Source organism: Macaca mulatta, chromosome 3, assembly GCF_049350105.2.
Source record: "Macaca mulatta isolate MMU2019108-1 chromosome 3, T2T-MMU8v2.0, whole genome shotgun sequence".
Lineage (NCBI taxonomy): Eukaryota > Metazoa > Chordata > Mammalia > Primates > Cercopithecidae > Macaca > Macaca mulatta.
In genome coordinates this window covers 44,521,815-44,548,650 of record NC_133408.1, presented here as the reverse complement: position 1 = coordinate 44,548,650, position 26,836 = coordinate 44,521,815, and the positions used below count along the sequence as shown (strand labels likewise).

The window sequence follows — 26,836 nt, the reverse complement described above, 5'->3', positions numbered from 1 at the left end:
TGTGATAATAGGCATGAGCCACCAGGCCTGGCTGGAAAGCAGCTTTTCCTATCATATCAGTTATGGGGCAAATCTCTGAACTTTGCTTTATTTCTCATGATGCTTACATTGAAAAACACACAAATAAACACCTCAATAAAAATATTAATTACCTGGTAACCTTTATTCAGGAAGTGAAAGTAACTGTGAAACAGTGCTTCATAAGGCATGGCATACAAGGCCTTGGTTTCCAACGCCGGCAAGGATGAGGCCCAGTCCCACACTCGCTCGCAGGCACCCTTGCTAAGATGTCCTCCTGGGTGACCAAAACGGTGGTAACAACATAGCCAAAGTTACTTTTACTTGGGTAGGATGACTGCAGAAGGCATCACTATGCAGAGCTTCCAGACCTTTCCGTGCGTCATGCTCTCCAGAGGATGCGCCAGGTGTGTTGGATTTGCATGCACAAAGACAGGTGTGCGCCCCACCCACCCCGGGCTGGGCAGCAAGATGTCTGCTCACCTACTGCACTAGACTTCCCAGCCTCCTTCCACACTCAGAATCCTTAAGGAGGATGAAAAGAGACCACAGAAACTAAAGCAAGACTAGGATGCTGCAAGGAAAGATGCTCTGATACACAAAAGCCAAAACATGAGGCAAGGAGGGAAAAGTAAAATGAGGCACACAGACAGGAAGTTAAACTATGCAGTTACACTGCTGATTTAGAAAGATGTTAAGACACACACTAGATACAAATGAAACCCATCCTGCTTCCTTCCTCCAGAAGACATTGTAATGCAGAAAGCAAAAATACTACATCCTTCTTGTCGTCAGCACTGTTAGTATTCAACACTTTAATATTTATGGTGTATCACATAAAAAACAAAGTCATATACTTTTGCATTAATAAAAAAATAGCAAATCCATATAATGGCAAAATCAGGAAAAAAAATTCTAGTATTTCCACAAAATACATGTCTTACAGATGATTATGTGGACTTTAAATGTTTGCAGCCCTACAGAGCTTTTGTTGCCAATTGAAAAAAAAAAAATCTTCCCAACATAGGATGTTCAAAAAGCCTAATTCATAAAAAAGACAATTTATTCTATGTTTAATATAGTGTTTTTTAGGATGGTAACGTAAGTCATGCAAGAGCTCTGGAAAACAAAACAAGAAACTATGATGTCAGCTGTGGGTTAAATAAAAAGAAAAAAACCAACCACACAAAAAAGAATATAAGGAATGGTTAGTGGTGCTGCCAATTAAAAAAAAAAAATTGTAAATCATCTTACCACCCAAAAGTGATATGGAAAACTGTTTGAATCTGAGCATGGACATGGTTGTAGTCATCTTTTGGAATTATAAATGAAAGTGACAGGTAACTACTTGTGTTCCATTCCTCAGAGGAGTAGATTCCTATATCCAAATGATCATGAATGCCCCTCCCATCCCACACTCAGATGGAAAGCAGCCAGAACTCCTGCCGCTGGATTCTTCAGCACCCTTGGGACAGTCTCCAACTGACACTTCGCAGCAGAGGAAGAGGGCAGGCACCTTTGGTGACTCTTCAGTGAGACTCCATCAACATTCAGAATCTTAAAATGTTGGTAATGAAAACCATGGACCTCCAAGTCATCCTTACCATCCTCAAATGTAGTGTTGTGACATCCAACGAAGGACTTCCACGTCACATGGGAATAAATTTGAACAGATACATCCAATTGAACATCGTGTCTCAGATTTCAAACAAATACAGCTCATCTTTTGCCAAAAAATAAATATAGTGGAATGCAAGTTTGAGGGATGGAAGAATATATAATCTACCAACTGTCAAGGAGTACAATTTCATTGCAGACACAAAGACTCAACAGTTTCAAAGAATTTTTTAAAATTAAAAAAAAAGTTTGCACTTATTCCTCACAAAATCTTCGCTTTTGAAACTATCCCAATTGAAGCTACACACTGAATTTATTAATACAGCATTAAGTTTCTTTGTGTAAAAAAATCTTTGTACACAGTAATAAAAAAAGATAAGGCAAGATGCATTAAACAGAAACCTTCTGGCTCTTTTCCTCTGCGTTCTTACAGAGCCACTGATGACTATCTGCAACAAAAGAGTTAAGTTTCTGATTTTCCGTATCAAGCATCTTATGCCTTTGCTGTGGTAAGAATTCTGTCCGAGCACCCTGAAGGACAGATGCTGGTGATGATCTTTGGCACTTATGCTGGCAAACTGAGCTTCTTTCCCTTGAGTACTAGAATTTCAAAGAGAAGAAAAGAAAACAAAAGGTTACTGATATTGACAAACTTAGCTTCCTTCTTCCCATTCCTAGAAGTCTCCCACACACAAGATTCTACATAGTAAGGTATAGGGAATAAGCAATTGTATTTTAAAAATACAAATTTCATCGAAAGTGCCACTAAATTCATAGTGGCTTTTTGTTACTATGACTTTCACCCTAATCAATATATAGTAAAATATAGCTTATGTAGGGAGGCCTGTGAAATTCTGGGTACTAAAACATAAAGGCCGGGTGCAGTGGCTCATGCCTGTAATCCCAGCACTTTGGCAGGCCAGGGTGGGAGGATCCCTTGAAGCTAGGAGTTCAAGACCAGCCTGGGCAAAAAAAGTGAGAGTGACCCCATCTCTATAAAAAGATTTTTTAAAATGAAAGAGGTGTGGTGGCATGCATCTGTAGTCCCAGCTACTCAGGAGGATGAGCAGGGAGGATCACTTAAGCCCAGGAGTTTGGGACTGCAGTGAGGAAGGATCACACCACTGCATTCTTGCAGCCTGAGTAACAGCATGAGACCCTGTCTCTTTAAAAAAAAAAAAAAAAAAAAAAAAAAAAAAAACCACAAAAGATGGCTAGGTGAGGGAGCTCACACCTATAATCCCAGCACTTTGGGAGGCAGAGGTGGGCGGATCTCCTGAGGTCAGGAGTTCAAGACCAGCCTGGCCAAAATGGCAAAACACCATCTCTACCAAAAATACAAAAATTAGGCTGGGCACAACCATCTCTACCAAAAATACAAAAATTAGGCTGGGCACAATGGCTCATGCCTGTCATCCCAGCACTTGGGGAGGCTGAGGCGGGCGGATCACCTGAGGGTGGGAGTTTGAGACCAGCCTGACCAACATAGAGAAATTCCATCTCTACTAAAAATATAAAAATTAGCTGGGTGTGGTGGCGGGCGCCTGTAATCCCAGCTACTCAGGAGGCTGAGGCAGGAGAATCCCTTGAACATGGGAGGTAGAGGCTGCAGTGAGCCCAGATTGCACCACTGCATTCCAGCCTGGGCAACAAGAGCAAAACTCTGTCTCAAAAAAAAAAAAAAGGGCTAGGCGCGGTGTCTCACGCCTGTAATCCCAGTACTCTGGGAGACCGAGGTGTGGTGGTGCATGCCTGCAGTCCCAGCTACTAGGGTGGCCAAGGCAAGAGAATCACTTGAACCTGCAAGGTGGAGGTTGCAGTGAGTCGAGATCGTGCCACTGCACTCCAGCCTGGGTGACAGAGCGAGACTCCATCTCAAACCAAAACAAAACTAGCCACGTGTGGTGGTGTGTGACTGTAACCTCAGCTACTCGGGAGGCTGAGGCAGGAGAATCGCTTGAACTTGGGAGGCAGAGGTTGCAGTGAGCCGAGAGCAAGCCACTGCATTCTAGCCTGGGCGAAAGAGAAAGACTCGCTCTGGAGGAAAAAAAAAAAAAAGGAAAGATATAAGATATATAAGATATATATGCTCTTTTTTTTTGAGACAGAGTTTTGCTCTTGTTCCCCAGGCTGGAGTGCAATGGCGTGATATCAGCTCACTGCAACCTCCGCCTCCCTGGTTCAAGAGATTTTCCTGCCTCAGCCTCCCGAGTAGCTGAGATTACAGGCATGTGCCACCACACCCAGTTAATTTTGTATTTTTAGTAGAGTTGGGGTTTCGCCATGTTGGTCAGGCTGGTCTCAAACTTCTGACCTCAGGTGATCCACCTGCCTCGGCCTCCCAAAGTGCTGAGATTACAGGCATGAGCCATCGCACCCGACCTATATATGCTTTTTACCTAGCAATTCCACCATTAGGAATTTTATTGTATAGTTGGATTTTTAGCCTGGGATCTGTGGTTGGGTTTCAGAGGTTCCTGAATCCTCCAAAACTATATGCATGCATTTGGGTGCATATGCATAAATATGTTTTTTTTTTTGAGACAGTCTTGCTCTGTCACTCAGGCTGGAGTGCAGTAGCGCGATCTCGGCTCACTGCAAGCTCTGCCTCCCGCGTTCACACCATTCTCCTGCCTCAGCTTCCCGAGTAACTGGGACTACAGGTGCCTGCCACCACGCTTGGTTAATTTTTTTTGTATTTTTAGTAGAGACAGGATTTCATGTGTTAGCCAGGATGATCTCGATCTCCTAACCTCGTGATCCGCCCACCTTGGCTTCCCAAAGTGCTGGGATTACAGGCGTGAGCCGCCGCACCTGGCATAAATATGCTTTTTTTTTCTGAACAAGTATGATAGCTTTCATCAAATTTTTGTAAAGTTCACATGTCCTATATTCATACAAATGCAAAAAACAAGGATGCTGATATAATGACTGGATTTTAACAGCAAACCAGTAACAGCCTGACCAGCCATGAACAGGGGGCTGGGTAAATAAATTATGGTACATGCACATAATGAAACACTCTGTGGCTACTGAAAATTTTGTAGATTTCTAGTGACATGAAAAATGTGAGTGGGATAAAAGCAGTGTATAGAACAGCATGTACAGTTTAAGTCATGTGTCTGTGTATGCACAGAGAGGTATCTGGTGTTATGTTTACTGAAACACCAGATGAATTTTTTAGTGAAAATATGTCATTTTAGGAAAAGTGATTGCAAAAGAAAAAGGATTCTTATATTTAAAAAGACAACATCGGCTGGGTGCGGTGGCTCAAGCCTGTAATCCCAGCACTTTGGGAGGCCGAGATGGGCGGATCACGAGGTCAGGAGATCGAGACCATCCTGGCTAACACGGTGAAACACCGTCTCTACTAAAAAATACAAAAAACTAGCCGGGCGGCCGGGCGCGGTGGTTCACGCCTGTAATCCCAGCACTTTGGGAGGCCGAGGCGGGCGGATCACAAGGTCAGGAGATCGAGACCACGGTGAAACCCCGTCTCTACTAAAAATACAAAAAAATTAGCCGGGCGCGGTTGTGGGCACCTGTAGTCCCAGCTACTCGGGAGGCTGAGGCAGGAGAATGGCGTGAACCCGGGAGGCGGAGCTTGCAGTGAGCCGAGATCGCGCCACTGCACTCCAGCCTGGGCGACAGTGAGACTCCGTCTCAAAAAAAAAAAAAAAAAAAAAAAAACTAGCCGGGCAAGGTGGCGGGCGTCTGTAGTCCCAGCTACTCGGGAGGCTGAGGCAGGAGAATGGCGTAAACCCGGGAGGCGGAGCTTGCAGTGAGCTGAGATCCGGCCACTGCACTCCAGCCTGGGCGACAGTGAGACTCTGTCTCAAAAAAAAAAAAAAAAAAAAAAACAACATCCTGATCCAGAATGTTACTGGTCAATCACAAAAGTGTTTCTCTGGAGCCAGTTTATGAGAGAGTGCCCGGTTAGAAGAGTGCCGGGCAAGGGCGCTCCTAAAAGAACATGTGACTCTAGAAACAACGCAGGCCACATCCAACATACCTTTTGTAATGTACAAGTAGAAGAAGTCACAGTATAGGATGGTCTGGACTACGCCGGCCACCACAGCAATGAGGTCAAAGAAGCCCTCAAAGTAAAAGCGCCAGATCCAGTTGACAAGATACAAAGCACGATAGAGGCCAAGGAAGAACAAGTAGTGCGTGGTGATGGTCTCGGCCTCCCCAGTCTTGCTGATCATAAAGAGCTGTGGAAGGATAGCCACGGACTCCAGGTAGATGGAGAAGGTCCAGAGGATCTAGAAGAGAAATGGCAAGCTTCCATCAGGACCCACTGCCCACCAGAAGCTCAAAGGAAACACTCTTGCTTGCTTTACCACAAAGCAGCTTAAGATGAGTGGGGAGTGGGGCATGTTGGCCCAAAACAGAACAACAACTTGGCAACTGCATAACCCAGTGGTCCCCAACCTTCTTGGCGCCAGTGATTGGTTTCATAGAAGACAATTTTTCCACAGACCAGCAGGATGGATGGATGGTTTCGGGATGATTCAAGCACATTGCAATCATTGTGCACTTTATTTCTATTATTACTATAATATACAATGAAATAATTATATAGCTCATCATAATGCAGAATCAGTGGGAGCCTGAGCTTGTTTTCCTGCAACTAGATGGTCCCATCTGGGGGTGATGGGAGACAGTGACAGATCATCAGGCATTAGATTTTCGTAAGGAGCACGCAACCTAGATCCCCCACATGTGCAGTTCACAATAGACCTTGTACTCCTATGAGAACTGAATGCCTCGCGCTCCTATGAGAACTGAATGCCACCACTTATCTGACAGGAGGTGGAGCTTGGGCAGTAATGTGAGTGATGGGAAGCAGCTGTAAATACAATGAAGCTTCACTTGCTCACCCACCGCTCATCTCCTCCTGGGCAGCCTGGTTCCTCACAGGCTATGAACCGGTACCAGTCAGTGACCCAGGGGTTGAGGACTCCTGGCATAAATCACAGAAACTTAAGCAACCTTTAAGAGGCAGGGCACTGCCAGTGTGACAAGCTGGGTAACCTGGACATCTCTACCACTTTGAATTTTCATCACCCTGTCTCTCCAGGTTTATTTTTCCCGCCTCAATTTTCTATGAATCTACATACAGACATTTCTCCTGGACAAGCTTGTCCTGCTCCAGATCTGGGATACCAAATGAACCCTGCTTTCCGCCAGGGTTGACAATACTGATAATTGATAAGTTCCTTCTACTTCCTTGCTGCTGTTTTTCCTCGCTGACTGATCTTGCCAGACTACTGAAATATTTTTACTATTTTTCTTATTCCTTAAGCTTTCTGGTGTGGTTAAATCAAAGGGGTAGAAGTCAGAATTGTAATTATGGAAATTCTCTGCCCAACATGTGACTTTATTCATGATGATAACAGAAGGACTTTCAGAGGGTCCTTGAGTGTTTTAAAAGTCCAGGCATGGTCGGGCGTGGTGGCTCACGCCTGTAATCCCAGCACTTTGGGAGGCCTAGACAGGTGGATCACCTGAGATCAGGAGTTCAAGACCAGCCTGGAAAACATGGTGAAACCTGGTCTCTACTAAAAATACAAAAATTAGCCGGGCATGATGGCGGGTACCTGTAATCCCAGCTACGCGGGAGGCTGAGGCAGGAGAATTGCTTGAACCCGGGAGGCAGAGGCTGCAGTGAGCTGAGATCATGCCACTGCACTCCAACCTGGGTGACAGAGCGAGACTCCGTCTCAAAAAAAAAAAAAAGTCCAGGCACTCCCAGCATCCATCAGACACTCAGAGTAGCACAGTGACTTGATCGGTCCCAGGATGTGGAGCAGCACCATTTGCCTGTTCAGTAAGGAAAGAAGAGGTAAAAGAAGAGGTACTCGGGAGCAGATCAGTGCACTGCACAGTGCTAGGGGCACCACAAACCACCTTTCCTAAAGGCAAGAGGTGCAGAGTGCTGCTACGCAGGGTAATAGACACAACATCAGTGCACATCTGTACATGAAAAGGAAACAAAATGTGGGCTACAGGAGGGAGACTGTGTTCTTCCAACACTGGTACGGGCAGGGCTGTGTTTGGTACCACAGAAGTCAAGATAATGAAATACAGTTTCAAGTTTCTATTTCAAATGAATCAGACTGTAAGCTGTCAGCAGACACCCAAATATGTGGGTGCTTAATTCTCATCTACGATTTTTTACACCAGTCATGAACATTGCACTAGAGTTTGCCAAACCAGAAAATAAAAACAAAAAACCCCATGAAAACCTACATGATCTGCAAACATGCAAACAGGTCCATTCACCTAGATGACCAGAAATGACCACTAAATAACTTTTTTTCTTTAGATGGAGCCTCACTCTGTCGCCAAGGCTGGAGTGCAGTGGCTCAATCTTGGCTCACTGCAACTTCCGCCTCCCAGGTTTAAGTGATTCTCCTTCCTCAGCCTCCTAAGTAGCTGGGATTACAGGCGCACAACACCACACCCAGCTAATTTTTGTATTTCTCTTTTTTTTTTTTTTGTGATGGAGTCTCACTCTGTCACCCAGGCTGGAGTACACTGGTGTGATCTCAGCTCACTGCAACCTCCACCTCCTGGGTTCATGCCATTGTCCTGCCTCAGCCTCCCAAGTAGCTGGGACTACAGGCGCCTGCCACCACACCCGGCTAATTTTTTTGTATTTTTACTAGAGACAGGGTTTCACTGTGTTAGCCAGGATGGTCTCAATCCCCTGACTTTGTGACCCGCCCGCCTCGGCCTCCCAAAGTGCTGGGATTACAGGCGTAAGCCACCGCACATGGCTGATTTTTGTATTTCTAATAGAGACAGGGTTTCACTATGTTGGCCAGGCTGAATGCCCTGAACCTCTGACCTCAAGTGATCTGCCCACCTCGGCCTCCCAAAATGCTGGGATTATAGGCATGAGCCACCAGGCACAGCCCTAAATAACCTCTTTTTTATTTTCCCCCAAGACAAGAGTCTTGCTCTGTGACCCAGGCTGGAGTATAATGGCGTGATCTCGGCTCACTGCAACCTCCACCTCTTGGGTTCAAGCGATTCTCCTGCCTCAGTCTTCTGAGTAACTGAGATTACAGGCATGTGCACACCACACCCAGCTAATTTTCTGTATTTTCAGTGGAGACGGTGTTGCACCACGTTGGCCAGGCTGGTCTCGAACACCTGACCTCATGACCCACCCAAAGTGGAGGCCGAACTCTGCCTCGGCCTCCCAAAGTGCTGGGATTACAGGCATGAGCTACCACGCCTGGCCCTAAATAACCTTTTAAACTAACCTCAAGAGGAGAGAAATCATGATTGACTAAAAAGGAGAGGCCTCCCACAGGGACCACCAGAAACTCCACTCGGAAGGTATCGTGATTTCCATCGTAGGTTGCCTTAAATTTCAGGTAGATCAGGTACACTGTGGCATAGGAGCAGGCAAGGTAGATAACCTACAAGCAAAAGAAAAAAATACCAAGTGTCAATACCTTGCCACTGTTCCAGCTCCCCCAGCTTTTTTTTTTTTTTTTTTTTATTACCCATGTATTTGGAAAGGCAAGATTTTCTTCCTTAGCCTGTTTTTGGAATTTTAAAACTTATATATAGTAAAATTCTCTTTTTTGGAGGTGTTCAGTTCTGAGGCATAACCACCACCAAAATTAGGACACAGAACAGTTCCATCACCCCCAAAATTCTGCTATGCTGCCCCTTTGCAGTCAAGCTCCCCCAGGCTTCCTTCACCTCCTGCAATGCAATCACACTTACGTTCTTCGCCCGTGGTTTTGCCCTTTCTACAATGCCACATAAATGGAGTCATATAGTATGTTGCCTTCTGAGTCCAACTTCAGTTAGCCTAATGCATTTGAGAGTCAACCAAACTTATTGTGTATACAGCAGGTCTGCCAATAACATCCTTTCGTTGTAACATTGATGAGAAAAGAAACTGGTTCCCGGCTGGGGCCACTGTCCACATGGCGTTCGCACGCTCTCCCCGGGTCCACGTGGGTCTTCTCCAGATACTATGGTTTCCTCTTACATCTCAAAGATGTGCTTGTTAGGTGAACTGGCATGTGAACTATCCTAGTGTGAGTGTGGGTGTGGGAGAGCACGCCCTGTGATGGAATGGCATCCTGTGCAGTGGGGGAAAGTTCCCTTCTTGAACCTGAGCTGCTGGGATAGGCTCTGGCCACCTGGGACCCTGAACTGAAGTGGGTTGGAAAATGAATACAAATTATGGTAAAATGGCTGGGCGCGGTGGCTCACGCCTGTAATCCCAGCACTTTGGGAGGCCGAGACGGGCGGATCACGAGGTCAGGAGATCGAGACCATCCTGGCTAGCACAGTGAAACCCCATCTCTACTAAAAAATACAAAAAAATTAGCCGGGCGAGGTGGCGGGCGCCTGTAGTCCCAGCTACTCGGGAGGCTGAGGCAGGAGAATGGCGTGAACCTGGGAGGCGGAGCTTGCAGTGAGCTGAGATCCGGCCACTGTACTCCAGCCTGGGCGACAGAGGGAGACTCCGTCTCAAAAAAAAAATAAATAAAAAATAAATAAATAAAATTATGGTAAAATAAAAATTCATAAAGTAATATACAATAATTATACAACCGTACAATAAACAATGTAGTACAAAAGCACTCAGTGAGCCTGCTATAATTGTTATTGTTTTTTAACTTTATGGTAGTAGGAGGTACTCCTTATAATTTTTGCTTTGCAAACATATACTTTTTTTTTTTGAGATGGAGTCTCACTCTGTCGCCTAGGCTGGAGTGCAGTGGTGCGATCTGGGCTCACTGCAAGCTCCGCCTCCTGGGTTCACGCCCTTCTCCTGCCTCAGCTTCCTGAATAGCTGGGACTACAAGCGCCCGCCACCACACCCGGCTAAGTTTTAAGTATTTTTTTAGTAGAGAGAGGTTTCACCGTGTTAGCCAGGATGGTCTTGATCTCCTGACGTCGTGATCCGCCCACCTCGGCCTCCCAGAGTGCTGGGATTACAGGCGTGAGCCACAGCACCCAGCCTACAAACATATACTTCTTGATTTAACCCACCACCACTATGACCCACCATCACGCACTGATTCACTAAAAATTGGATAAATAATTATGTTGCTTTTATTAATCTTTCTTAAATATATAGCTCACACTGGCTGGGCACAGTGGCTCACGCCTGTAATCCCAGCACTCTGGGAGGCCGAGGTGGGCGAATCACGAGGTCAGGAGATCCAGACCATCCTGGCTAACACGGTGAAACCCCGTCTCTATTAAAAAAATACAAAAAATTAACTGGGCTTGATGGCGGGTGCCTGTAGTCCCAGCTACTCAGAGGCTGAGGCAAAAGAATGGTGTGAATGTGGGAGGCGGAGCTTGCAGTGAGCTGAGATCACGCCACTGCACTCCAGCCTGGACAACAGAGTGAGACTCTGTCTCAAAAAAAAAAAAAAAATTGATAGCTCACATTTGTTTTGGGCCTTTTTTTTTGAGACAGACTCTCACTCTGTCGCCCAGGCTGGAGTGCAGTTGTGCGATCTCGGCTCACTACAACCTCCACCTCCCGGGTTCAAGCGATTCTTGTGCCTCAGCCTCCCAAGTAGCTGGGAACACAAGCGCCCGCCACCAAGCCCAGTTAATTTTTATATTTTTAGTAGAGACGGGGTTTCACCATGTTGGTCAGGCTGGTCTTGAACTCCTGACCTCAGGTGATCCGCCCACCTCGGCCTCCCAAAGTGCTGGGATTACAGGCGTGAGCCACTGCACCAGCCTGTTTTGGGTCTTTATTTAAAAGTCTGGTGGTGTTTTGGGGACCAGAAATATGCTGTAGGAACTTAACTCTTACTCATGTCAATTAGCCTACGGTAAAACTGGCTTCAGTGTATGTTGTTTCACTTCAAGAACCTACCAATGACATTAAGTGAGGGCCTAGTATTAATAATTTGTTCCTTTTATAGCTGTGTCCATTGGTGGTCCATTGTATGGATGCACCAGTTTATTTATTCACTCACCAGTTGAAGGACAGGTGGTTTCTGATTTGGGAGGACAGTGGATAAAGCTGCTGTGAACATTTGCGTACAAGTGTTGGTGTGAATGTAAGTTTTCACTTCTCTTGGGTATGTACTTAGGGGTCGGATTGCTGGGTCATATGTTAAGTGTAACTTTTTTTTTTTGAGACGGAGCCTTGCTCTGTCGCCAGGCTGGAGTGCAGTGGTGCAATCTCGGCTCACTGCAACCTCCACTTCCCGGGTTCAAGCAATTCTCCTGCCTCAGCCTCCCCAGTAGCTGAGATTACAGGCGCACGCCGCCACACCCAGCTAATTTTTAGTAGAAGCGGGATTTCATCATGTTGGCCAGGATGGTCTTGATTTCCTGACCTCGTGATCCACCCACCTCAGCCTCCCAAAGTGCTGGGATTACAGGCGTGAGCCACCATGACCAGCCATAAGTTTAACTTTATAAGAAACTGGTGTACAAGTACAGTAGCTCACGCCTGTAATCCCAGCACTTTGGGAGGCCAAGGTGAGTGGATAATTTGAGGTCAGGAGTTCAAAACCAGCCTGGCCAGCATGGTGAAACCCCGTCTCTACGAAAAATACAAAAATTTTTTTAAAAAGGCCAAATAACATGTATTTCTCTGACCCCAAAGAAAAGTCTGATATTCTAAAATTACATCAACTCTCAGACTGCAGAAATTAGGCTCAAGGATCAAATAGCAGGTTTAGTCCAGGAACAAACACCTGAGAGCTAGCTGTCCTGCCTAGCACTACTTCTCCCCAGGAAAGACAATGTGAGAACATCTAGGCAGATGACTTAATAGGAAATTGACAGCAGTCATGAAGCCCTTATATGCTTTTAAAAAACTACGAAGACACTAAATTGACCCTGACACTTCATATTTGCAAATAAACAGTCAACATGGTATTAAAATTGTTGTTCATACCCATATACCAAAGAACTACCCCCAAAAGGAATCAAGGAACATTAATACACTATTACAGGAGTTCTCTCCACACAAAAATATATGTGCACATATGTGAATAAATACAAAACAAAATCTACATGCATAAACAAAACACATACCATCTACATGTGCACTGAACCCCCTCAGCACATCCAGCCAAGGCTCACAGCAGACAGGCCTCTCACCAGGACCTAGCCTGCCGCCAGCTCAACGTTAATAAAAACTTAATGGACGTTATTTCCACTAAGGCCTTAGCAGCAGCTGGAGAAGAACAGCTGCTTCTCTCCTCTCACCAGCACATAAAAGTTAAAGTAAAAAGACACGAGCACCTCAGGTCTCAGGCCAGACTTTCAGGACATTGTGCTTAGAAACTACAACCAAGCAAGCATGGATTCCTCGGAAACCTGGGCATCCTGAGTGGGAGGGAGGATTCTTGTTCACACATCTCAAGTTTTAACTTGCCTAGACAAGTGGGGACCTAACCTTTTTTTTTTTTTTGAGACGGAGTCTCACTTTGTCACCCAGGCTGGAGTGCAGTGGCGCAATCTCGGCTCACTGCAAGCTCTACCTCCCGGGTTCACGCCATTCTCCTGCCTCAGCCTGCCGAGTAGCTGGGACTACAGGGACCTGCCACCACGCCCAGCTAATTTTTTGTATTTTTAGGAGAGACGGGGTTTCGCCATTTACAGGATGGTCTAGATCTCCTGACCTCGTGATCCACCCGCCTCGGCCTCCCAAAGTATTGGGATTACAGGCGTGAGCCACCGCGCCCAGCTCCTAACCATTTTTAAGTAAGCTCACTTCCTGAATACTAGGTTCCCATCACTTGGTAATGAAGAATCCATTATAAGTGACTCAAATTTGCTTTTTAGTAAAGACCAGACTCACATATTGCTTTGTCTCCTTTCAACAGTGCTTATGAAAATGCTCCTGAACACAAAATGTTGGGGGGAGGTTGTTTAGATGCCATACCAAATAGGATTCAGTTTAAATATTACTTCCTTGGGTGTGCTAATAACCAAATGTCCTAGAATAGTGCCTGGTGCACAGGTGCTCAGTATTTGTAGAATGAAGGAAAGAAAGAAAGAAATCAGACTCCTATTACATATCTCGAGAGCCCCTGTTTTGTTTTGTTTTGTTTTTCAGACAGGGTCCTGCTCTGTCACCCAGGCTGCCAGGCTGGAGTACAGTGGTGTGATTATGGCTCACTGCAACTTCAACCGCCAGGGTTCAAGCGATCGTACCACTTCACCCTCCCGAGTAGTAGGGACTACAGGAGTATGCCACCATGCCTGGCTAATTTTTGCATATATATATATGTGTGTGTATATATATACACACACACACACACATATATATTTAGAGACGGGGTCTCACTATGTTGCTCAGGCTGGTCTCGGATTCCTTGGCTCAAGCAATCCACCCACCTTGGCCTTCCAAAGTGCTGGGATTACAGGCATGAGCTACTGTGCCTAGCCTGTTTCATTTTTTTAATACCCATAGGTTCGCAGTCTCTTATACTTTTCCTTTGTATCATCCACCATAAATTGCAGTCATTTGTACTGCCATCATCTGTGTACTCTCCCACACCAGAATAGAAACTTCTGCTTATTTTCTGCCACATCCTCAGTTCCCAGCTCTATAGGTGTTCACAAGCATGAATTCAACACTGTGCGAAAGAACTGAAGCTCACGTGGTCTACAACTTCCCCCAGTATGGGGTGTGCGCCACCAGTGGTACACAAAGTGTTAGGTGGTGTGCAAACATTTTGAATTTTAATAGTTATACATTTGTTTTAATGTGAATTCAAAAAAATACAAGAAAGACAACAAAGGTGTTATAGATACTAATGCTTCGGACAAGTTGAAAGGTTTAAAAAATATGTTACTAAGTAAATGATGGCATACAGATCATTTAAGCATGGCAAATGTAATAAAAATGACACATACACAACAGTTTAAGAAAAACTGACTCAGTGGAAAAGAAAAAAGGTAGAAACCTATACACAGTTCCTCACACAGCAGCAAAATGAGACACTGCAACTAGGAGTCCTGCTTTCATTCCTTGTTATGTACCAACTTGCTGGATTTCTCTGGGGACTCTGTAATTTCCCACGGCTTGAAAATATAATGGTTACCCCTCTTCCTTATAGAGCTATCGAGAGCTTTAGATTTATCATACTTAAGGAACCTAAAATAAAAAAAGCTCTAACTTCAAAGTATTTTAATTAACTACTGTTTGAAACCAAAAATGTATGCTTACTGATAACTCGTTTATTCCCAGTTATATGTACAAGGTGGTGTGAAAGTTTTAAAGTCAAGAACAGCATATTAAGACATTATTTTTGGAGCATTTTAATTAAAAATATACAGCTGACATAAATTAAGTTTCCATAGACCTGTGCACTGTAGATGAAATACACTCCAGTGGATGGCATACCATACCTTCATAGATGTGTTATACAATGAAATAAATGAAGTAAAAAGATCCAGGTAACGAGTTGTGAAGACCAGTGCAAACAGAAGCTGGCTTTTCCCAGAAATACCTGGAGAAACAGAAGGGAAGTATTAGAAAGGCCTGCAGAGCTTTAGGATTCCTGTGGATCACACTGTACATGGAGTGCAGACAGGGAAGGAGGGGTGTGTGGGGTCAAAGGCCCAGGTCTGGGGAGGGCTCTGAATGAACAAGAGCAGTTGTAGTTTTTCTATCCCTTAACGTTCCCAAACATGCCCCTTTTGGGAGGCTCTAACAGGTTTTTCTGTCTCACTATAAAGGGCGACCACAGGAAAGGGGCTTCATTATGCCAGAATGTGTATCATTCAAAGGAATCTTATATTTCTCAAACATATCTCCTCAGGCAGGAACACATTTCTCAATAATTCTGCTGTCACTTAGTGTTATAACTTGTCTCTTACATTCAGATTTTTCTTTTCTTTCTTTTCCGCCGAGACAGGGTCTCCCTCTGCTGCCCAGGGTGGAGTGCAGAGGCACGATCATAGCTCACTGCAGTCCTGACCTCCTGGGCTTAAGCAATCTTCCCACCTCTGCCTCCAGAGTAGCTGGGACTAGAGGTGTGAGCTACCACACTCAGCTAATTTTTAAACACATTTTTTGTAGAGATGGAGTTTCACCATGTTACCCACACTGGTCTTGAACTCCTGGGCCCAAGCAATCCTTCCAGCTTCCCAAAGTGTTGGCATTACAGGTATGAGCCATCTCGCCCGGGCCTTTCTTTGCATCATAAAACAATATCTCCATGGTGAGAAATCTTTTGAGAATGGAGATGGAGTCTACTGTGATTAAGGGGGATGAGGAGTCGAGTGAGAAGCACTGACTCAGGTAAGAGTTGGGCAGGAACTCCCGCTGGAATAATGGCATCACCTTTCCATGGTGACTTCTTTGCTAAGAGCGGCAATTACTTGGATATGTTAAGATTTTTAAAGCTTCCGTCTCAGTTGGGCATAGTGGCTCATGCCTGTAATCTCCACATTTTGGGAGGCTAAGGCGGGAGGATCGCTTGAACCCAGGAGTTTGAGACTAGACTCTCTCTCTACAAAAAATAAAAAAGTGACAGCCAGGCAAGGTGGTACACACCTGTGGTCCCAGCTACATGGGAGGTTGGGGTGGGAGGATTGCGTGACTCTAGAAGGTTGGGGCTGCAGGGAGCTGTGGTCACATCCCTGACCCTGTTTCAAAAAACAAATTAATTAAAATAAAATAAACAGAAATTCCACTGTATTTGTATAAAAATGTTCCTGAATGCTAGGACAACATGAAGGTGGTAACCCACAACTACAGCCGGTCTTCAAAAGCAGCTGTCTTTTTTAAAGCCTTGAAACTGTGTTTCCACCTCCAACCACCAACCCACCTCCAGAGCACTGCATGGCACAGCCACACTCAGCCAGGAAGGCTGGACATTTATGTGGTGTGCACACAGGTTTTCTGACATTTATATTTGACCAAATATTTACTTGACAAAGGACATGAACTATGGGTTTCAGATGCTGGAGACTGAGCGAATGCATTAAAGAAACTGAAGACTAACTAAATGTCAGAACCCACCTACCCTCATCTATAATGCAAACTTCACACTATTACACATTTTATTAAGTATGAATTTAACAGAAATGTTAAATGAACTTTCACCCAAATCATTCACAACACTCCTCTGGAACGTGAAAAGCACATTATTTTTCTTTTCTTTTTTTGAGACTGGGTCTCACTCTGTTGCCCAGGCTGGAGTGCAGTGGCACAAGTACAGCCCACTGCACCTCTGACCTCCCTGGGCTGAGGTGATCCTCCCACCTCAGCCTCCTGAGTAGCTGGTACTACAGGTGGGTGCGCCACCACGCCTGGCTAATTTTTGTATTACACGTTGTTTTTCAATATTTTAGGAACAATCATTTTGCAGCTTGCTGAAACTGAAAGCCTGAATGTAAGAATGTTACTTTCTCAGATGAATAACTGTAGTCCCAGCCTATTCACATACACACCTAAATAGAAATGGAAGAAAATGTTGACGCCACCCTTCCAGATCCATCAATAGAAACCAACTTCAAGGGCCAAAGGAGGAGACACAGACAGTAAATCTGCTCTGCTTAGTCTTTTCCCCAGTAACGGATAACTTATTTTTTCCTACAGAGATCAATGTTCCAAAGGGGAAATAACAAGGCTGCTGCTATCCAAGAAAACTGGAGGTTTCGGAGGGGGAAGAAGAAAGAACAGGGAGCAGTCAGACCATACCTGGTGTTTATTGAAGCCTTGAGAAATCAATTTCTAGCTTACTTCCTATATGGTTCTTTCCAATATTTTAAATATAGGCATACAGGATACAGATAGATGAATTTTGTGGGAAAGGGTTTTACTCTAACAGAACTTTGGAAGTCAGGTAGATTTGAAATTGTGTCCTCATTCCCAGAATTCCTATACTGAAAACCAGGGTCCATCATACTGTCTTTACCAGCCCCCCATGGGGACCCAGCTCACATCCCACCTCCTCCGGGAGGTCATCTCTGAAGATACCCTCCCTCGGGACTGTTGATTCATTCAGCAAGCACATAAGGGGAACTACTTCATGCCAGCTGCTGCCCTAGCTCCAATTACAGTACTTATAAAAATACACTGTGATGATGTGGTTCCTGCCTCTCCTCTCCCCCAAAACCCCACTCAATACCAAGATCTTTAAAGGCCGGGGTCATGCCTTATTCCATCTTGTATTCCCTGCATGGGACACTGGGCCCTGACACACAGCAGGACTCAGAAAATATTTGCTGAATGAATAAATGGACAAAAGAAAATGGAATTCATTTTATCTTCATGTCATGGGGGCATGTCATTTCGTGGTATTTTGGGAGAACACTTGTGAAGAATGTGCAGGTCATACTGTGTCTCTGTGACTGTAAATAGGGCTCTGCCCTAATTTACTACTAGCTGGAGGGCGAGAGAGCCCCGAGTGCGCACAGGGCAGTGGGTGGTTTGCAGTCCGTCCATGGAGTAGCATCCACGCAGGACCGCCTTGCTGGAAATCTGCAGATGCTAATGTGGTCCCACACCATTCTCCCTAGCCCGGGATCCTAATTAGGAAGTAGGAGCTTCTTCCTTTAACACAACAAAACTATCCTATCTTCATAGGAAAACAGGAATCCTAGCTGAAGACAGAAGTGGGTGGGGCAAGAATCTCCTGGAGAGTTTGGGGGTAGAATACCTGCTATTAAACCAGAGCAGCTCTCCTAGTCAGTTTCTCTCCACTTTGAGATCAAAACATGCTAAGGTTACCAGGTAATAAGCTCTCCCAGAATACTCACTTTTGTAAATGCTTCTGAAACTGACATCCCCATACCAAATATACCAAACATCCATATTAAGGAGTACAACTTGTTAAATGGAAATCAATCATTAAACTTAACATCATTCTTGTCTTATCCTACTGGGCTAGGTTAAATGTCTTTTGTTTTCTGTTTTGTTTTGGAGATAGGGTCTCTCTCCGTGGTGGTCCAGGCTGGAGCACACTGGTGCAATCATAGCTCACTGCAGCCTTGACCTACTAAGCTCAAGCAATCCTCCCAATGAGGTATTACACATTACAAAATAGCTAGAAGAGAGGTTTTCAAATGAAGAAATGATAAACGCATGAGGTGATGGAAATAACTACTCAGATTAGACTATATAACATACACATGTATTAAAACATCAACTTGTACCCCATAAATAGATCCAATCATAATGTATCAATTAAAATTTTTTAATCCATAACAAAAAATAATGCAAATTAAAACACATAAACCAAAAATAAGACATGAACATTTTAAATTTGATACTGTCAAATTTCTTCTTAGAAAGGCCATGTCAATTTACCTATCTACTAACACCAAATCAAAAGACCCTTTCTTCACATCTTTGCCAACATTTCCCTACCCAGTGGTATGCACTGCTGTTCTTTTTTCTTTATTTGCCCGCCTCCCCCTTTTTTTTTGAGACAGAACCTCACTCTGTTGCCCAACCTGGGGTATGATGGCATGATCACAGCTTGCTGCGGCCTGGGGCTTAAGTGACTCTCCCACCTCAGCCTCCTGAGCACCTAAGACACAGGCACACGCCACCACGCCCACCTAATGTTTCCTTTTTTTTGTAGAGACAGGGTTTCACACTGTTGTCCAGGCTGGTCTCAAGCTCCTGGCCTCAAGTGATCCTTTAGCTTTGACCTCCCAAAGCACTGCCACCACACCTGGCCCGCACTGCTAGTTTAATATTCAAATTCCTAACTCCTAGTGAGACTGGGCATCCTTTCATGCTTCATTGGTCTTTTGTGATTCTTCAGTGAATTGCCAACTTTGCCCATTATTTCACTCAGTTTATTGTCTTTAGCTTTGATAATATTCTGAATTAAGAAATCAATTTGGAGAGATGTCATCTTTCTTCCTCACCAGCCTGCCTGGGTGCTCTCCAGGACTGCAGTATGAACATACATACAGGTCATCTTCTATGTCCATCAGCAAAGTTTAGTATTTATTTATTTATTTATTTATTTATTTATTTTTTGAGACGGAGTCTTGCTCTGTCGCCCAGGCTGGAGTGCAGTGGCCAGATCTCAGCTCACTGCAAGCTCTGCCTCCCGGGTTTACGCCATTCTCCTGCCTCGGCCTCCCGAGTAGCTGGGACTACAGGCGCCCGCCACCTCGCCCGGCTAGTTTTTTTTTGTATTTTTTAGTAGAGACGGGGTTTCACCATGTTCGCCAGGATGGTCTCGATCTCCTGACCTCGTGATCCGCCCGCCTCGGCCTCCCAAAGTGCTGGGATTACAGGCTTGAGCCACCGCGCCCGGCCCTAGTATTTATTTTTTATTTTTATTTTTATGAGACAGTTTCGCTCTTGTCACCCAGGCTGGAGCACAGTGGCGCAACCTCGGCTCACTGCAACCTCGGCTCACTGCAACCTCTGCCTTCTGGGTTCAAGCGATTCTCCTGCCTCAGCCTCCCAAGTGGTTGGGACTACAGGCGCGAGCCACCACGCCCAAGTAACTTTTTTGTAATTTTAGTAGAGATGGGTTTCACCATATTGGCCAAGCTGGTCCTGAACTCCTGACAGGTGACACACCCACCTCGGCCTCCCAAAGCGCTGGGATTACAGGCGTGAGCCATCGCGCCTGGCCATCTTTTGTACATTTTCATATCATTTCAACTATATTACAGCTTTCTTGAGAATAGAAACTTTTTTTTTTTTGATTTTTGTTTTTGAGACGGTCTCACTCTGTCACCCAAGCTGAACTGCAATGGTGTGATCACGGCTCACTGCAACCTCGACTTCCTGGGCTCCAGTGATCCTCCCCACTCAGCCTCTGAGTAGCTGGGACCACAGCGCACCACCACGGCTGGCTTATTTTTGTATTTTTGGTAGAGACAGGGTTTCGCCATGCTGCCCAAGCTGGTTTTGAACTTCTGTGCTCAAGTGATCCACCCACTTTGGCCTCCTAAAGTGCTGGAATTACAGGCATGAGCCACTAAGTCCAGCCGAGAACAAAAACTTTTTTGTTTTGTTTTTTTTGTTTGTTTGTTTTTTGAGACGGAGTCTCGCTCTGTCACCCAGGTTGGAGTGCAGTGGCACGATCTTGGCTCACTGCAAGCTCCACCTCCCGGGTTCACACCATTCTCCTGCCTCAGCCTCCCCAGTAGCTGGGACTACAGGCGCCCACCACCACGCCCAGCTATTTTTTTGTATTTTTAGTAGAGACGGGTTTCACCATGTTAGCCAGGATGGTCTCAATCTCCTGACCTCGTGATCCACCCGCCTTGGCCTCCCAAAGTGCTGGGATTACAGGCGTGAGCCACCGTGCCTGGCCGAGAACAAAAACTTTTAATAGCTGCAAGCTGCTGTTCTGAATTGTGTGCCAGTGCCTTGTACATGGTGGGTGGTTAATAAATGTTTGAGAGTAATGATTACTCAGAGACTGGCGCTCAAAGGAGCAGAGGCGACAACAGCTACAGAGGGAGCTGCACAGGTGATGCAAAAGCTTCTTGGAGTACTCCCCATCTTACCCACTATATTACTCCAAAAATATCAACTGTCCCATATGTGAAATGTATGGACACCATAAGCTTCAGTATGGTGTTTGGTAGGATGAAAAGTTTACAACCTACATAACAGCTAACAACAACCTAAGCGACAGGGGTAGGAGGGAAGGAGAGAGACTTATGGGGGAAGGCCCAGGGTCGTGGATCTCAGCAAGACTCCTTTAGCTACAGTAGATACACACTACTAATAGATACAGCACTACAGTAGATACGGCACTAATAACCATTGGCCTACAGGAAAATTTGAATAGGAAGCCCTTCATCTAAAACCACCGCTTGTTCTTCCAAGGTTATGTAGGTCAGTGTTTAGGACAAAAATAAAGTGACAACTTGAGCATACTATGGATCGAGCTGCAATAATTCAGAATAGGAGAAACTCACACTCCATTTTGGCACTCTTCTGTAAAGACAATAGCAGATACAGCCACAAGAGAATGCAGACTCAAACATGATCAACTCACCGCCCCCACTTTAAAATGGTCCTTAAAGGCAGCTGTTCTGGAATCTGACTACGAGTAACACAGAATCTCCAGCTTCTGCACGAGTCAGCTTCATCCCTGACCCTTATGGGGTAAAAAGCACCATGGTTCTGAGACTAAAACAGAAGTTTCAAAATCGGTGCTAAAATCCTAAAAATGAACCTCAGTATCAGTATTTTCAAAATGAGAAACACAATCTGGATGCACGTGTCTTCTATTCCAGTCATCTGAGAAACTCCTATCAAATTCTTATTCTTTCAAAACTCTAAACAACTTTTATAATTTAGTATGGAAAAACAAAGCAGCTTGTCAAAGTTAGCATTTAATTCTGAATAAATGATCTGGGTGATTTACTTAAAATCAGGAAAACATACAAACCAGGACAGAAATCATCCTAAGTCTGAGAACAAGAACAGTTTAATAATGTCCCTGGAATACTTGGCAAACACACACACAAAGTTAACTGATCTATTTCTCTTCCTTCGTTAGCATTTTAGCTGAAGTATTTCATATTTTCCTGATATGCTCCTGAATCCCTCAAATGAAAACAGTGAATAGTAAAAAATGAACGGCCTGGCGCGGTGGCTCACGCCTGTAATGCCAGCACTTTGTGAGGGTGAAGTGGGCGGATCATGAGGTCAGGAGACCGACACCAGCCTGGCCAACATGGTGAAACCCCGTCCCTACTAAAAATACAAAAATTAGCCGAGCGTGGTGGCAGGCACCTGTAGTCCCAGCTACTCGGGAGGCTGAGGCAAGAGAATCGCTTGAACCCGGGAGGCTGAGGCGAGAATTGTTTAAACCCGGGAGGCGGAGGTTGAAGTGAGCCAAGATCACGCCCTTGCACTCCAGCCTGGGGCACAACAGCGAGACTTACTCTCAAAAAAAAAAAAAAAAAACCAAAGAAATCATTATTCTGGAGTTGCATTGAATTCTCCCAAATATCTTAGTTTAGATAAAGTTTAAGAGACAGCACACTTCAAGGCTTAATGATTTGCCAGAGGAGGGGATTCTGAAAAACATATGGAAAAAAATAAAGAGACTCACACAAAGATTTTGGAGCAAAACTAAAGATTAAAAGTAACATCGCCAGGCACTGTGGCTCACACCTGTACCCAGCCGCTCAGGAGGCTGAGGAGGGAGGATTACTTGTGCCCAGGAGTTTGAGGCTGTAGTAAGCCATGACACAGCCACTGCACTCCAGTCTGGGGGACAGAGTGAGACACCGGTCCTACTCTTTAAAAAAAAAACAAAAAAAAAGGTAACATCATCTGCGTGTGACAAAAAAGGATCTAAACGTCGTGGTTTGGTATCAAATGTTTATTTAGGTTCCCTTAGACATTCATCTATCCAATCCTTTGAGTTACTTGCTAATTGTGCTTTAATCCTGGCTATATCACTAAATTTATTTGAATCCCTAAGACTCATATCCCCCCTCCACAGAATGGGAACAATAGCACCTACCTCCTAAGGTTATTTATTTATTTTTTTTGAGACGGAGTTTCACTCTTGTTGCCCAGGCTGGAGTACAATGGCGCGGTCTCGGCTCACAGCAACCTTTGCCTCCCAGGTTCAAGCAATTCTCCTGCCTCAGCCTCCCAAGTAGCTGCGATTACAGGCATGCACCACCACGGCTAGCTAATTTTGTATTTTTAGTAGAGACGGGGTTTCTCCATGCTGAGGCTGGTCTCGAATTCCTGACCTCAGGTGATCCACACACCTCGGCCTCCCAAAGTGATGAGTTTATGGGCATGAGCCACCGCACCCGGCCCTCCTAAGGTTATTTTAATGACTACCTGGGATAAGCCATATAAAGCACTCGGCTGACTACTTGATATACAGCAAGTGCCTCAACGCCACTTATCCACATTGCTGCAATGATATGTTGTCATTGGAAACCATACAATGGAGCCTCTCAGAACTATGTATCAACTGAGAGATCACCTCCAAGTCAAACACACTGGCACACGGACTTTGTAACACCCATTTTAACTGCTCAAAGGTCTTCTGGGCTTTGCTTACTTCCTGGATCTCAGTTATGATCCAAGGAGATAGGGGAGGCCTGCAGATAGCAGAGTCAGAGAAGTGAGTGGGACTTTACATGCCAACATTTTTAGAAATAAATCAGGTAAATAGAGTCTCTGCCACCCAGATCCTTCAGGATCATCTTTTACTGCCTCTGAAAAAATTTAGTTCTTGAATTCAACAAAAATTATTTCGCTGAGCATCAAAAATAAGTTTAAGGAATTTTTAAGAAAGTTAAAGCCTGGGCAACATGGTGAAACCTTGTGTCTACGAAAAATAGCCAGAAAAAAAAAGTTAGGCGTGGTGGTGCATGCATGGAGTCCCAGCTATTCAGGAGGCTGAGGCAGGAGGATTACCTGAGCCAGGGGAGGTAGAGGCTGCAGTGAGCAGTGATCGCACACTGCACTCCAGCCTGGGTGACAGAGCAAGATCCTGCCTCCAAAAAAAAAAAAAAAAGAATAAGTTAAAAACTCTCAAGTATTATACCTTTAACGAAATGTAAAAGTTCAAAACTATTATCTGGGAAAGACTCTTTTCACTGCCTCCTAGCAGTGCCTGCATGACATCTGTACTCCTGAACAGGGCAGCAGCCAACTCACTGGTGACGTGGAGTAAGAAACTGCAGGAACCCATAGGAGGCCTCGGCGGCCCCCGGGCGCTACAGTTTTAAGAGAACCCATTATTAGATGGAGGCACTTAAGAGTTTGACAAACCAGATCGTTTCCCAAAGCAGCATTAATTACGCCAAGAAAATCGCTGAGACCTCCCCGCAAGCCCCTCCGCAACGGGTGTGATCCTGGACCCAAGGGCTTGGGTGATGCCCACACAACTCTAAGGACAGGCCTGACCCGACCCCACTACACCACACCTAGAACCTGGGCCTTGCACGGGCAGGGTGGGGAGCCGGGTGACCTCTCCCTGCGCCCGCCCCGCCTCCCGAGCTGGCTGGGCTGCCACGTCAGGCCCAGCCGGCCGCGGTCCTGCCCATCCTCCTCCCGCCTGTCCCATTGATTCGCGGGTTCCCTGCAACCCCGGGACCCCCACGCGGGATCTCGGCCGGAGAAGGGACCCTATTCAAGCCCAGGGAGGGGCCACGCCTGCCGGATCCCCCGCCTCACGCCAACTTTTCAGACAGAGCAGGGCCCCGCGCAGCCAGGTGCGCCCCGACGGCTCAAGTTCGCGCGGCGATCGAGTGCAGAGCGGGGCCCGGCGCTGCGACACCGGCCCGGCGCTCACCCCGAGGGCCCGCAGGCCGCTGCCCCCCGGGTCCGGGCACCCGTTAGGCCGGCCGAGGGGGTGTGTCGGGCCGGCGCAGGTCCCTGGCCCGTGGGGTGGCCGAGGTCTGCGGGTCCTCGGCGAGACCCGGCCCCCGCGCCCGAGCCTCTCGGGGCCTTCCCCCGCCGCTCACCGGCGCAGGAGCGCGTCTTCCAGATCTTCAGCAGCAGGATGACGATGGCCGCCAGGTGGGACAGGTCCCCAGTCAGCCGGAAGATGTTCATGGCGGCGGCGGCGGCAGCGGCGGCGGCGGCGGCGGTCGGTGCAGCACGGCGGCCCCGGGGCTGGGCGGCTTAGGCAGCGGCGGCCCCTGAGAGGAAGCGGCGAAGATGGCGAGAGCTGCCGCGACGTGGCCAGGGACGTGGCCGAACTGCCGGCGCGCGCGCGCGGGGCAGCCTGGGAGAGTGGGGCCAGGCCCCGCCGCTGCCCCGCCCCTTAAAGGGGGCGCGCCCCAGCTCAGGCTCTGCAGGGCAGCTCGCAGGGACTCCCTTGCAAGAAGACCCCGGACTGTCTGCCAACTTTTCCCTACCGGGTTTCCGGCTTCTCCTCGGGGGGCCAGCAGTTTCCTTTACTTTTTGGAAATAACACCACTCCCTGGGGATCTTTTTTTTCCCTCCCACATATCAAAAGAGCTTTACAAGCCTACTGTATGAAAAGGTGTCAGAGAAGGCCGGGTGCGGTGGCTCATGCCTGGAATCCCAGCACTTTGAGAGGCCGAAGCTGGAGGATCCTTTGAGCCCAGGAGTTCGAGACCAACCTGGGCAACCTAATGAGACTTCCCCCCACGTCTCTACAAAAATGTTTTAAAAAATTAGCCAGGCCTGATGGTGCGTGCCTGTAGCACCAGCTATTTGAAAGGCTGAGGCAGGAGGATTGCTTGAGCCCAGGAGATCGAGGCTGCAGTGAACCATGATTGTACCACTGCAATTCAGCCTGGACGACAGAGTGCGACCCTGTTTCAAACAAAACAAAACAAAAAAAAAGGTACAAGAGGAAAAAAATTGATTTCTGATTGCCTCACTCAAGATAAGGTCAACATTGAAGGTGGGGGTGGAAGATGCAGTTTATGTAGGGGTCTGAAGATTTTACCATTCTAGGGACTGTCTTTAAGAAAGAGAATGCAAAATCAGATAGAAAAGTGAACATTTGACCGGGCGCGGTGGCTCATCCCTGTAATCCCAACACTTTAGGAGGCCGAGGTGAGCGGATCACGAGGTCAAGAGATCGAGAGCATCCTGGCCAACATGAGGAAACTAAAAGTACAAAAATTAGGCCGGGCGCGATGGCTCACGCCTGTAATCCTAGCACTTTGGGAGGCCGAGGTGGGGGGATCACGAGGTCAGGAGATCGAGACCATCCTGGCTAACACGGTGAGACTCTGTCTCTACTAAAAATACAAAAAATTAGCCCAGCGTGGTGGCGGGCGCCTGTAGTCCCAGCTACTCGGGCGGCAGAGGCAGAAGAATGGCGTGAACCTGGGAGGCGAAGGTTGCAGTGACCTGGGACTGTGCCACTGCACTCCAGTCTGGGCGGACAGAGCCAGACTCCGTCTCAAAAAAAAAAAAAAAAAATTAGCTGGGCGTGGTGGCATGCGCCTGTAATCCCAGCTACTCAGGAGGCTGAGGCAGGGAGAATCTCTAGAACCCAGGTGGCGAAGGTTGCAGTGAGCCGAGATTATGCTGTTGCACTCCAGCCTGGCAACAGAGCAAGACTCCATCTCAAAAAAAAAAAAAAAAAAGAAAAGAAAAAAAAGAAAAGTAAACATTTCTATGGGATGAGGACGTCACAAGAAATTGCAAACAAAACAAAGCCGACAAACAGGATCTGCTACATAATTTGTGGGACCGAGGGCAGAAGGAAAATGCACAGTTCCCGGTTCAAAAAGCAGGGCAGGGGCGAGGACCTGGTGCCGTGGCTCA

The 26,836-nt window shown here is 46.3% G+C and overlaps 1 protein-coding gene across 2 annotated transcripts; it reads right to left on the bottom strand.

Moving 5' to 3' along the window:
* Positions 1–142: 142 nt before the first annotated feature.
* KDELR2 (KDEL endoplasmic reticulum protein retention receptor 2) lies at positions 143–25,289 on the bottom strand. 2 transcript variants are annotated; one of them, NM_001260765.1, is given in 5 exon segments: positions 143–2,235; positions 5,648–5,900; positions 8,913–9,071; positions 15,016–15,116; positions 25,051–25,160. In NM_001260765.1, coding segments are annotated over 5 exon segments (639 nt in total). In that variant the 5' UTR covers positions 25,142–25,160; the 3' UTR covers positions 143–2,200.
* Positions 25,290–26,836: the final 1,547 nt, after the last annotated feature.

Coding starts and splice junctions, on each gene's coding strand:
- KDELR2 (XM_015133237.3), bottom strand. CDS start 25,141: ATGAACATCTTCCGGCTGACTGGGGACCTGTCCCACCTGGCGGCCATC. Junction 15,117..25,050: donor GAAGACGCGCTCCTGCGCCG/GTGAGCGGCGGG, acceptor CTGTTTCTCCAG/GTATTTCTGGGAAAAGCCAG. Junction 9,072..15,015: donor TGTATAACACATCTATGAAG/GTATGGTATGCC, acceptor TTTTGCTTGTAG/GTTATCTACCTTGCCTGCTC.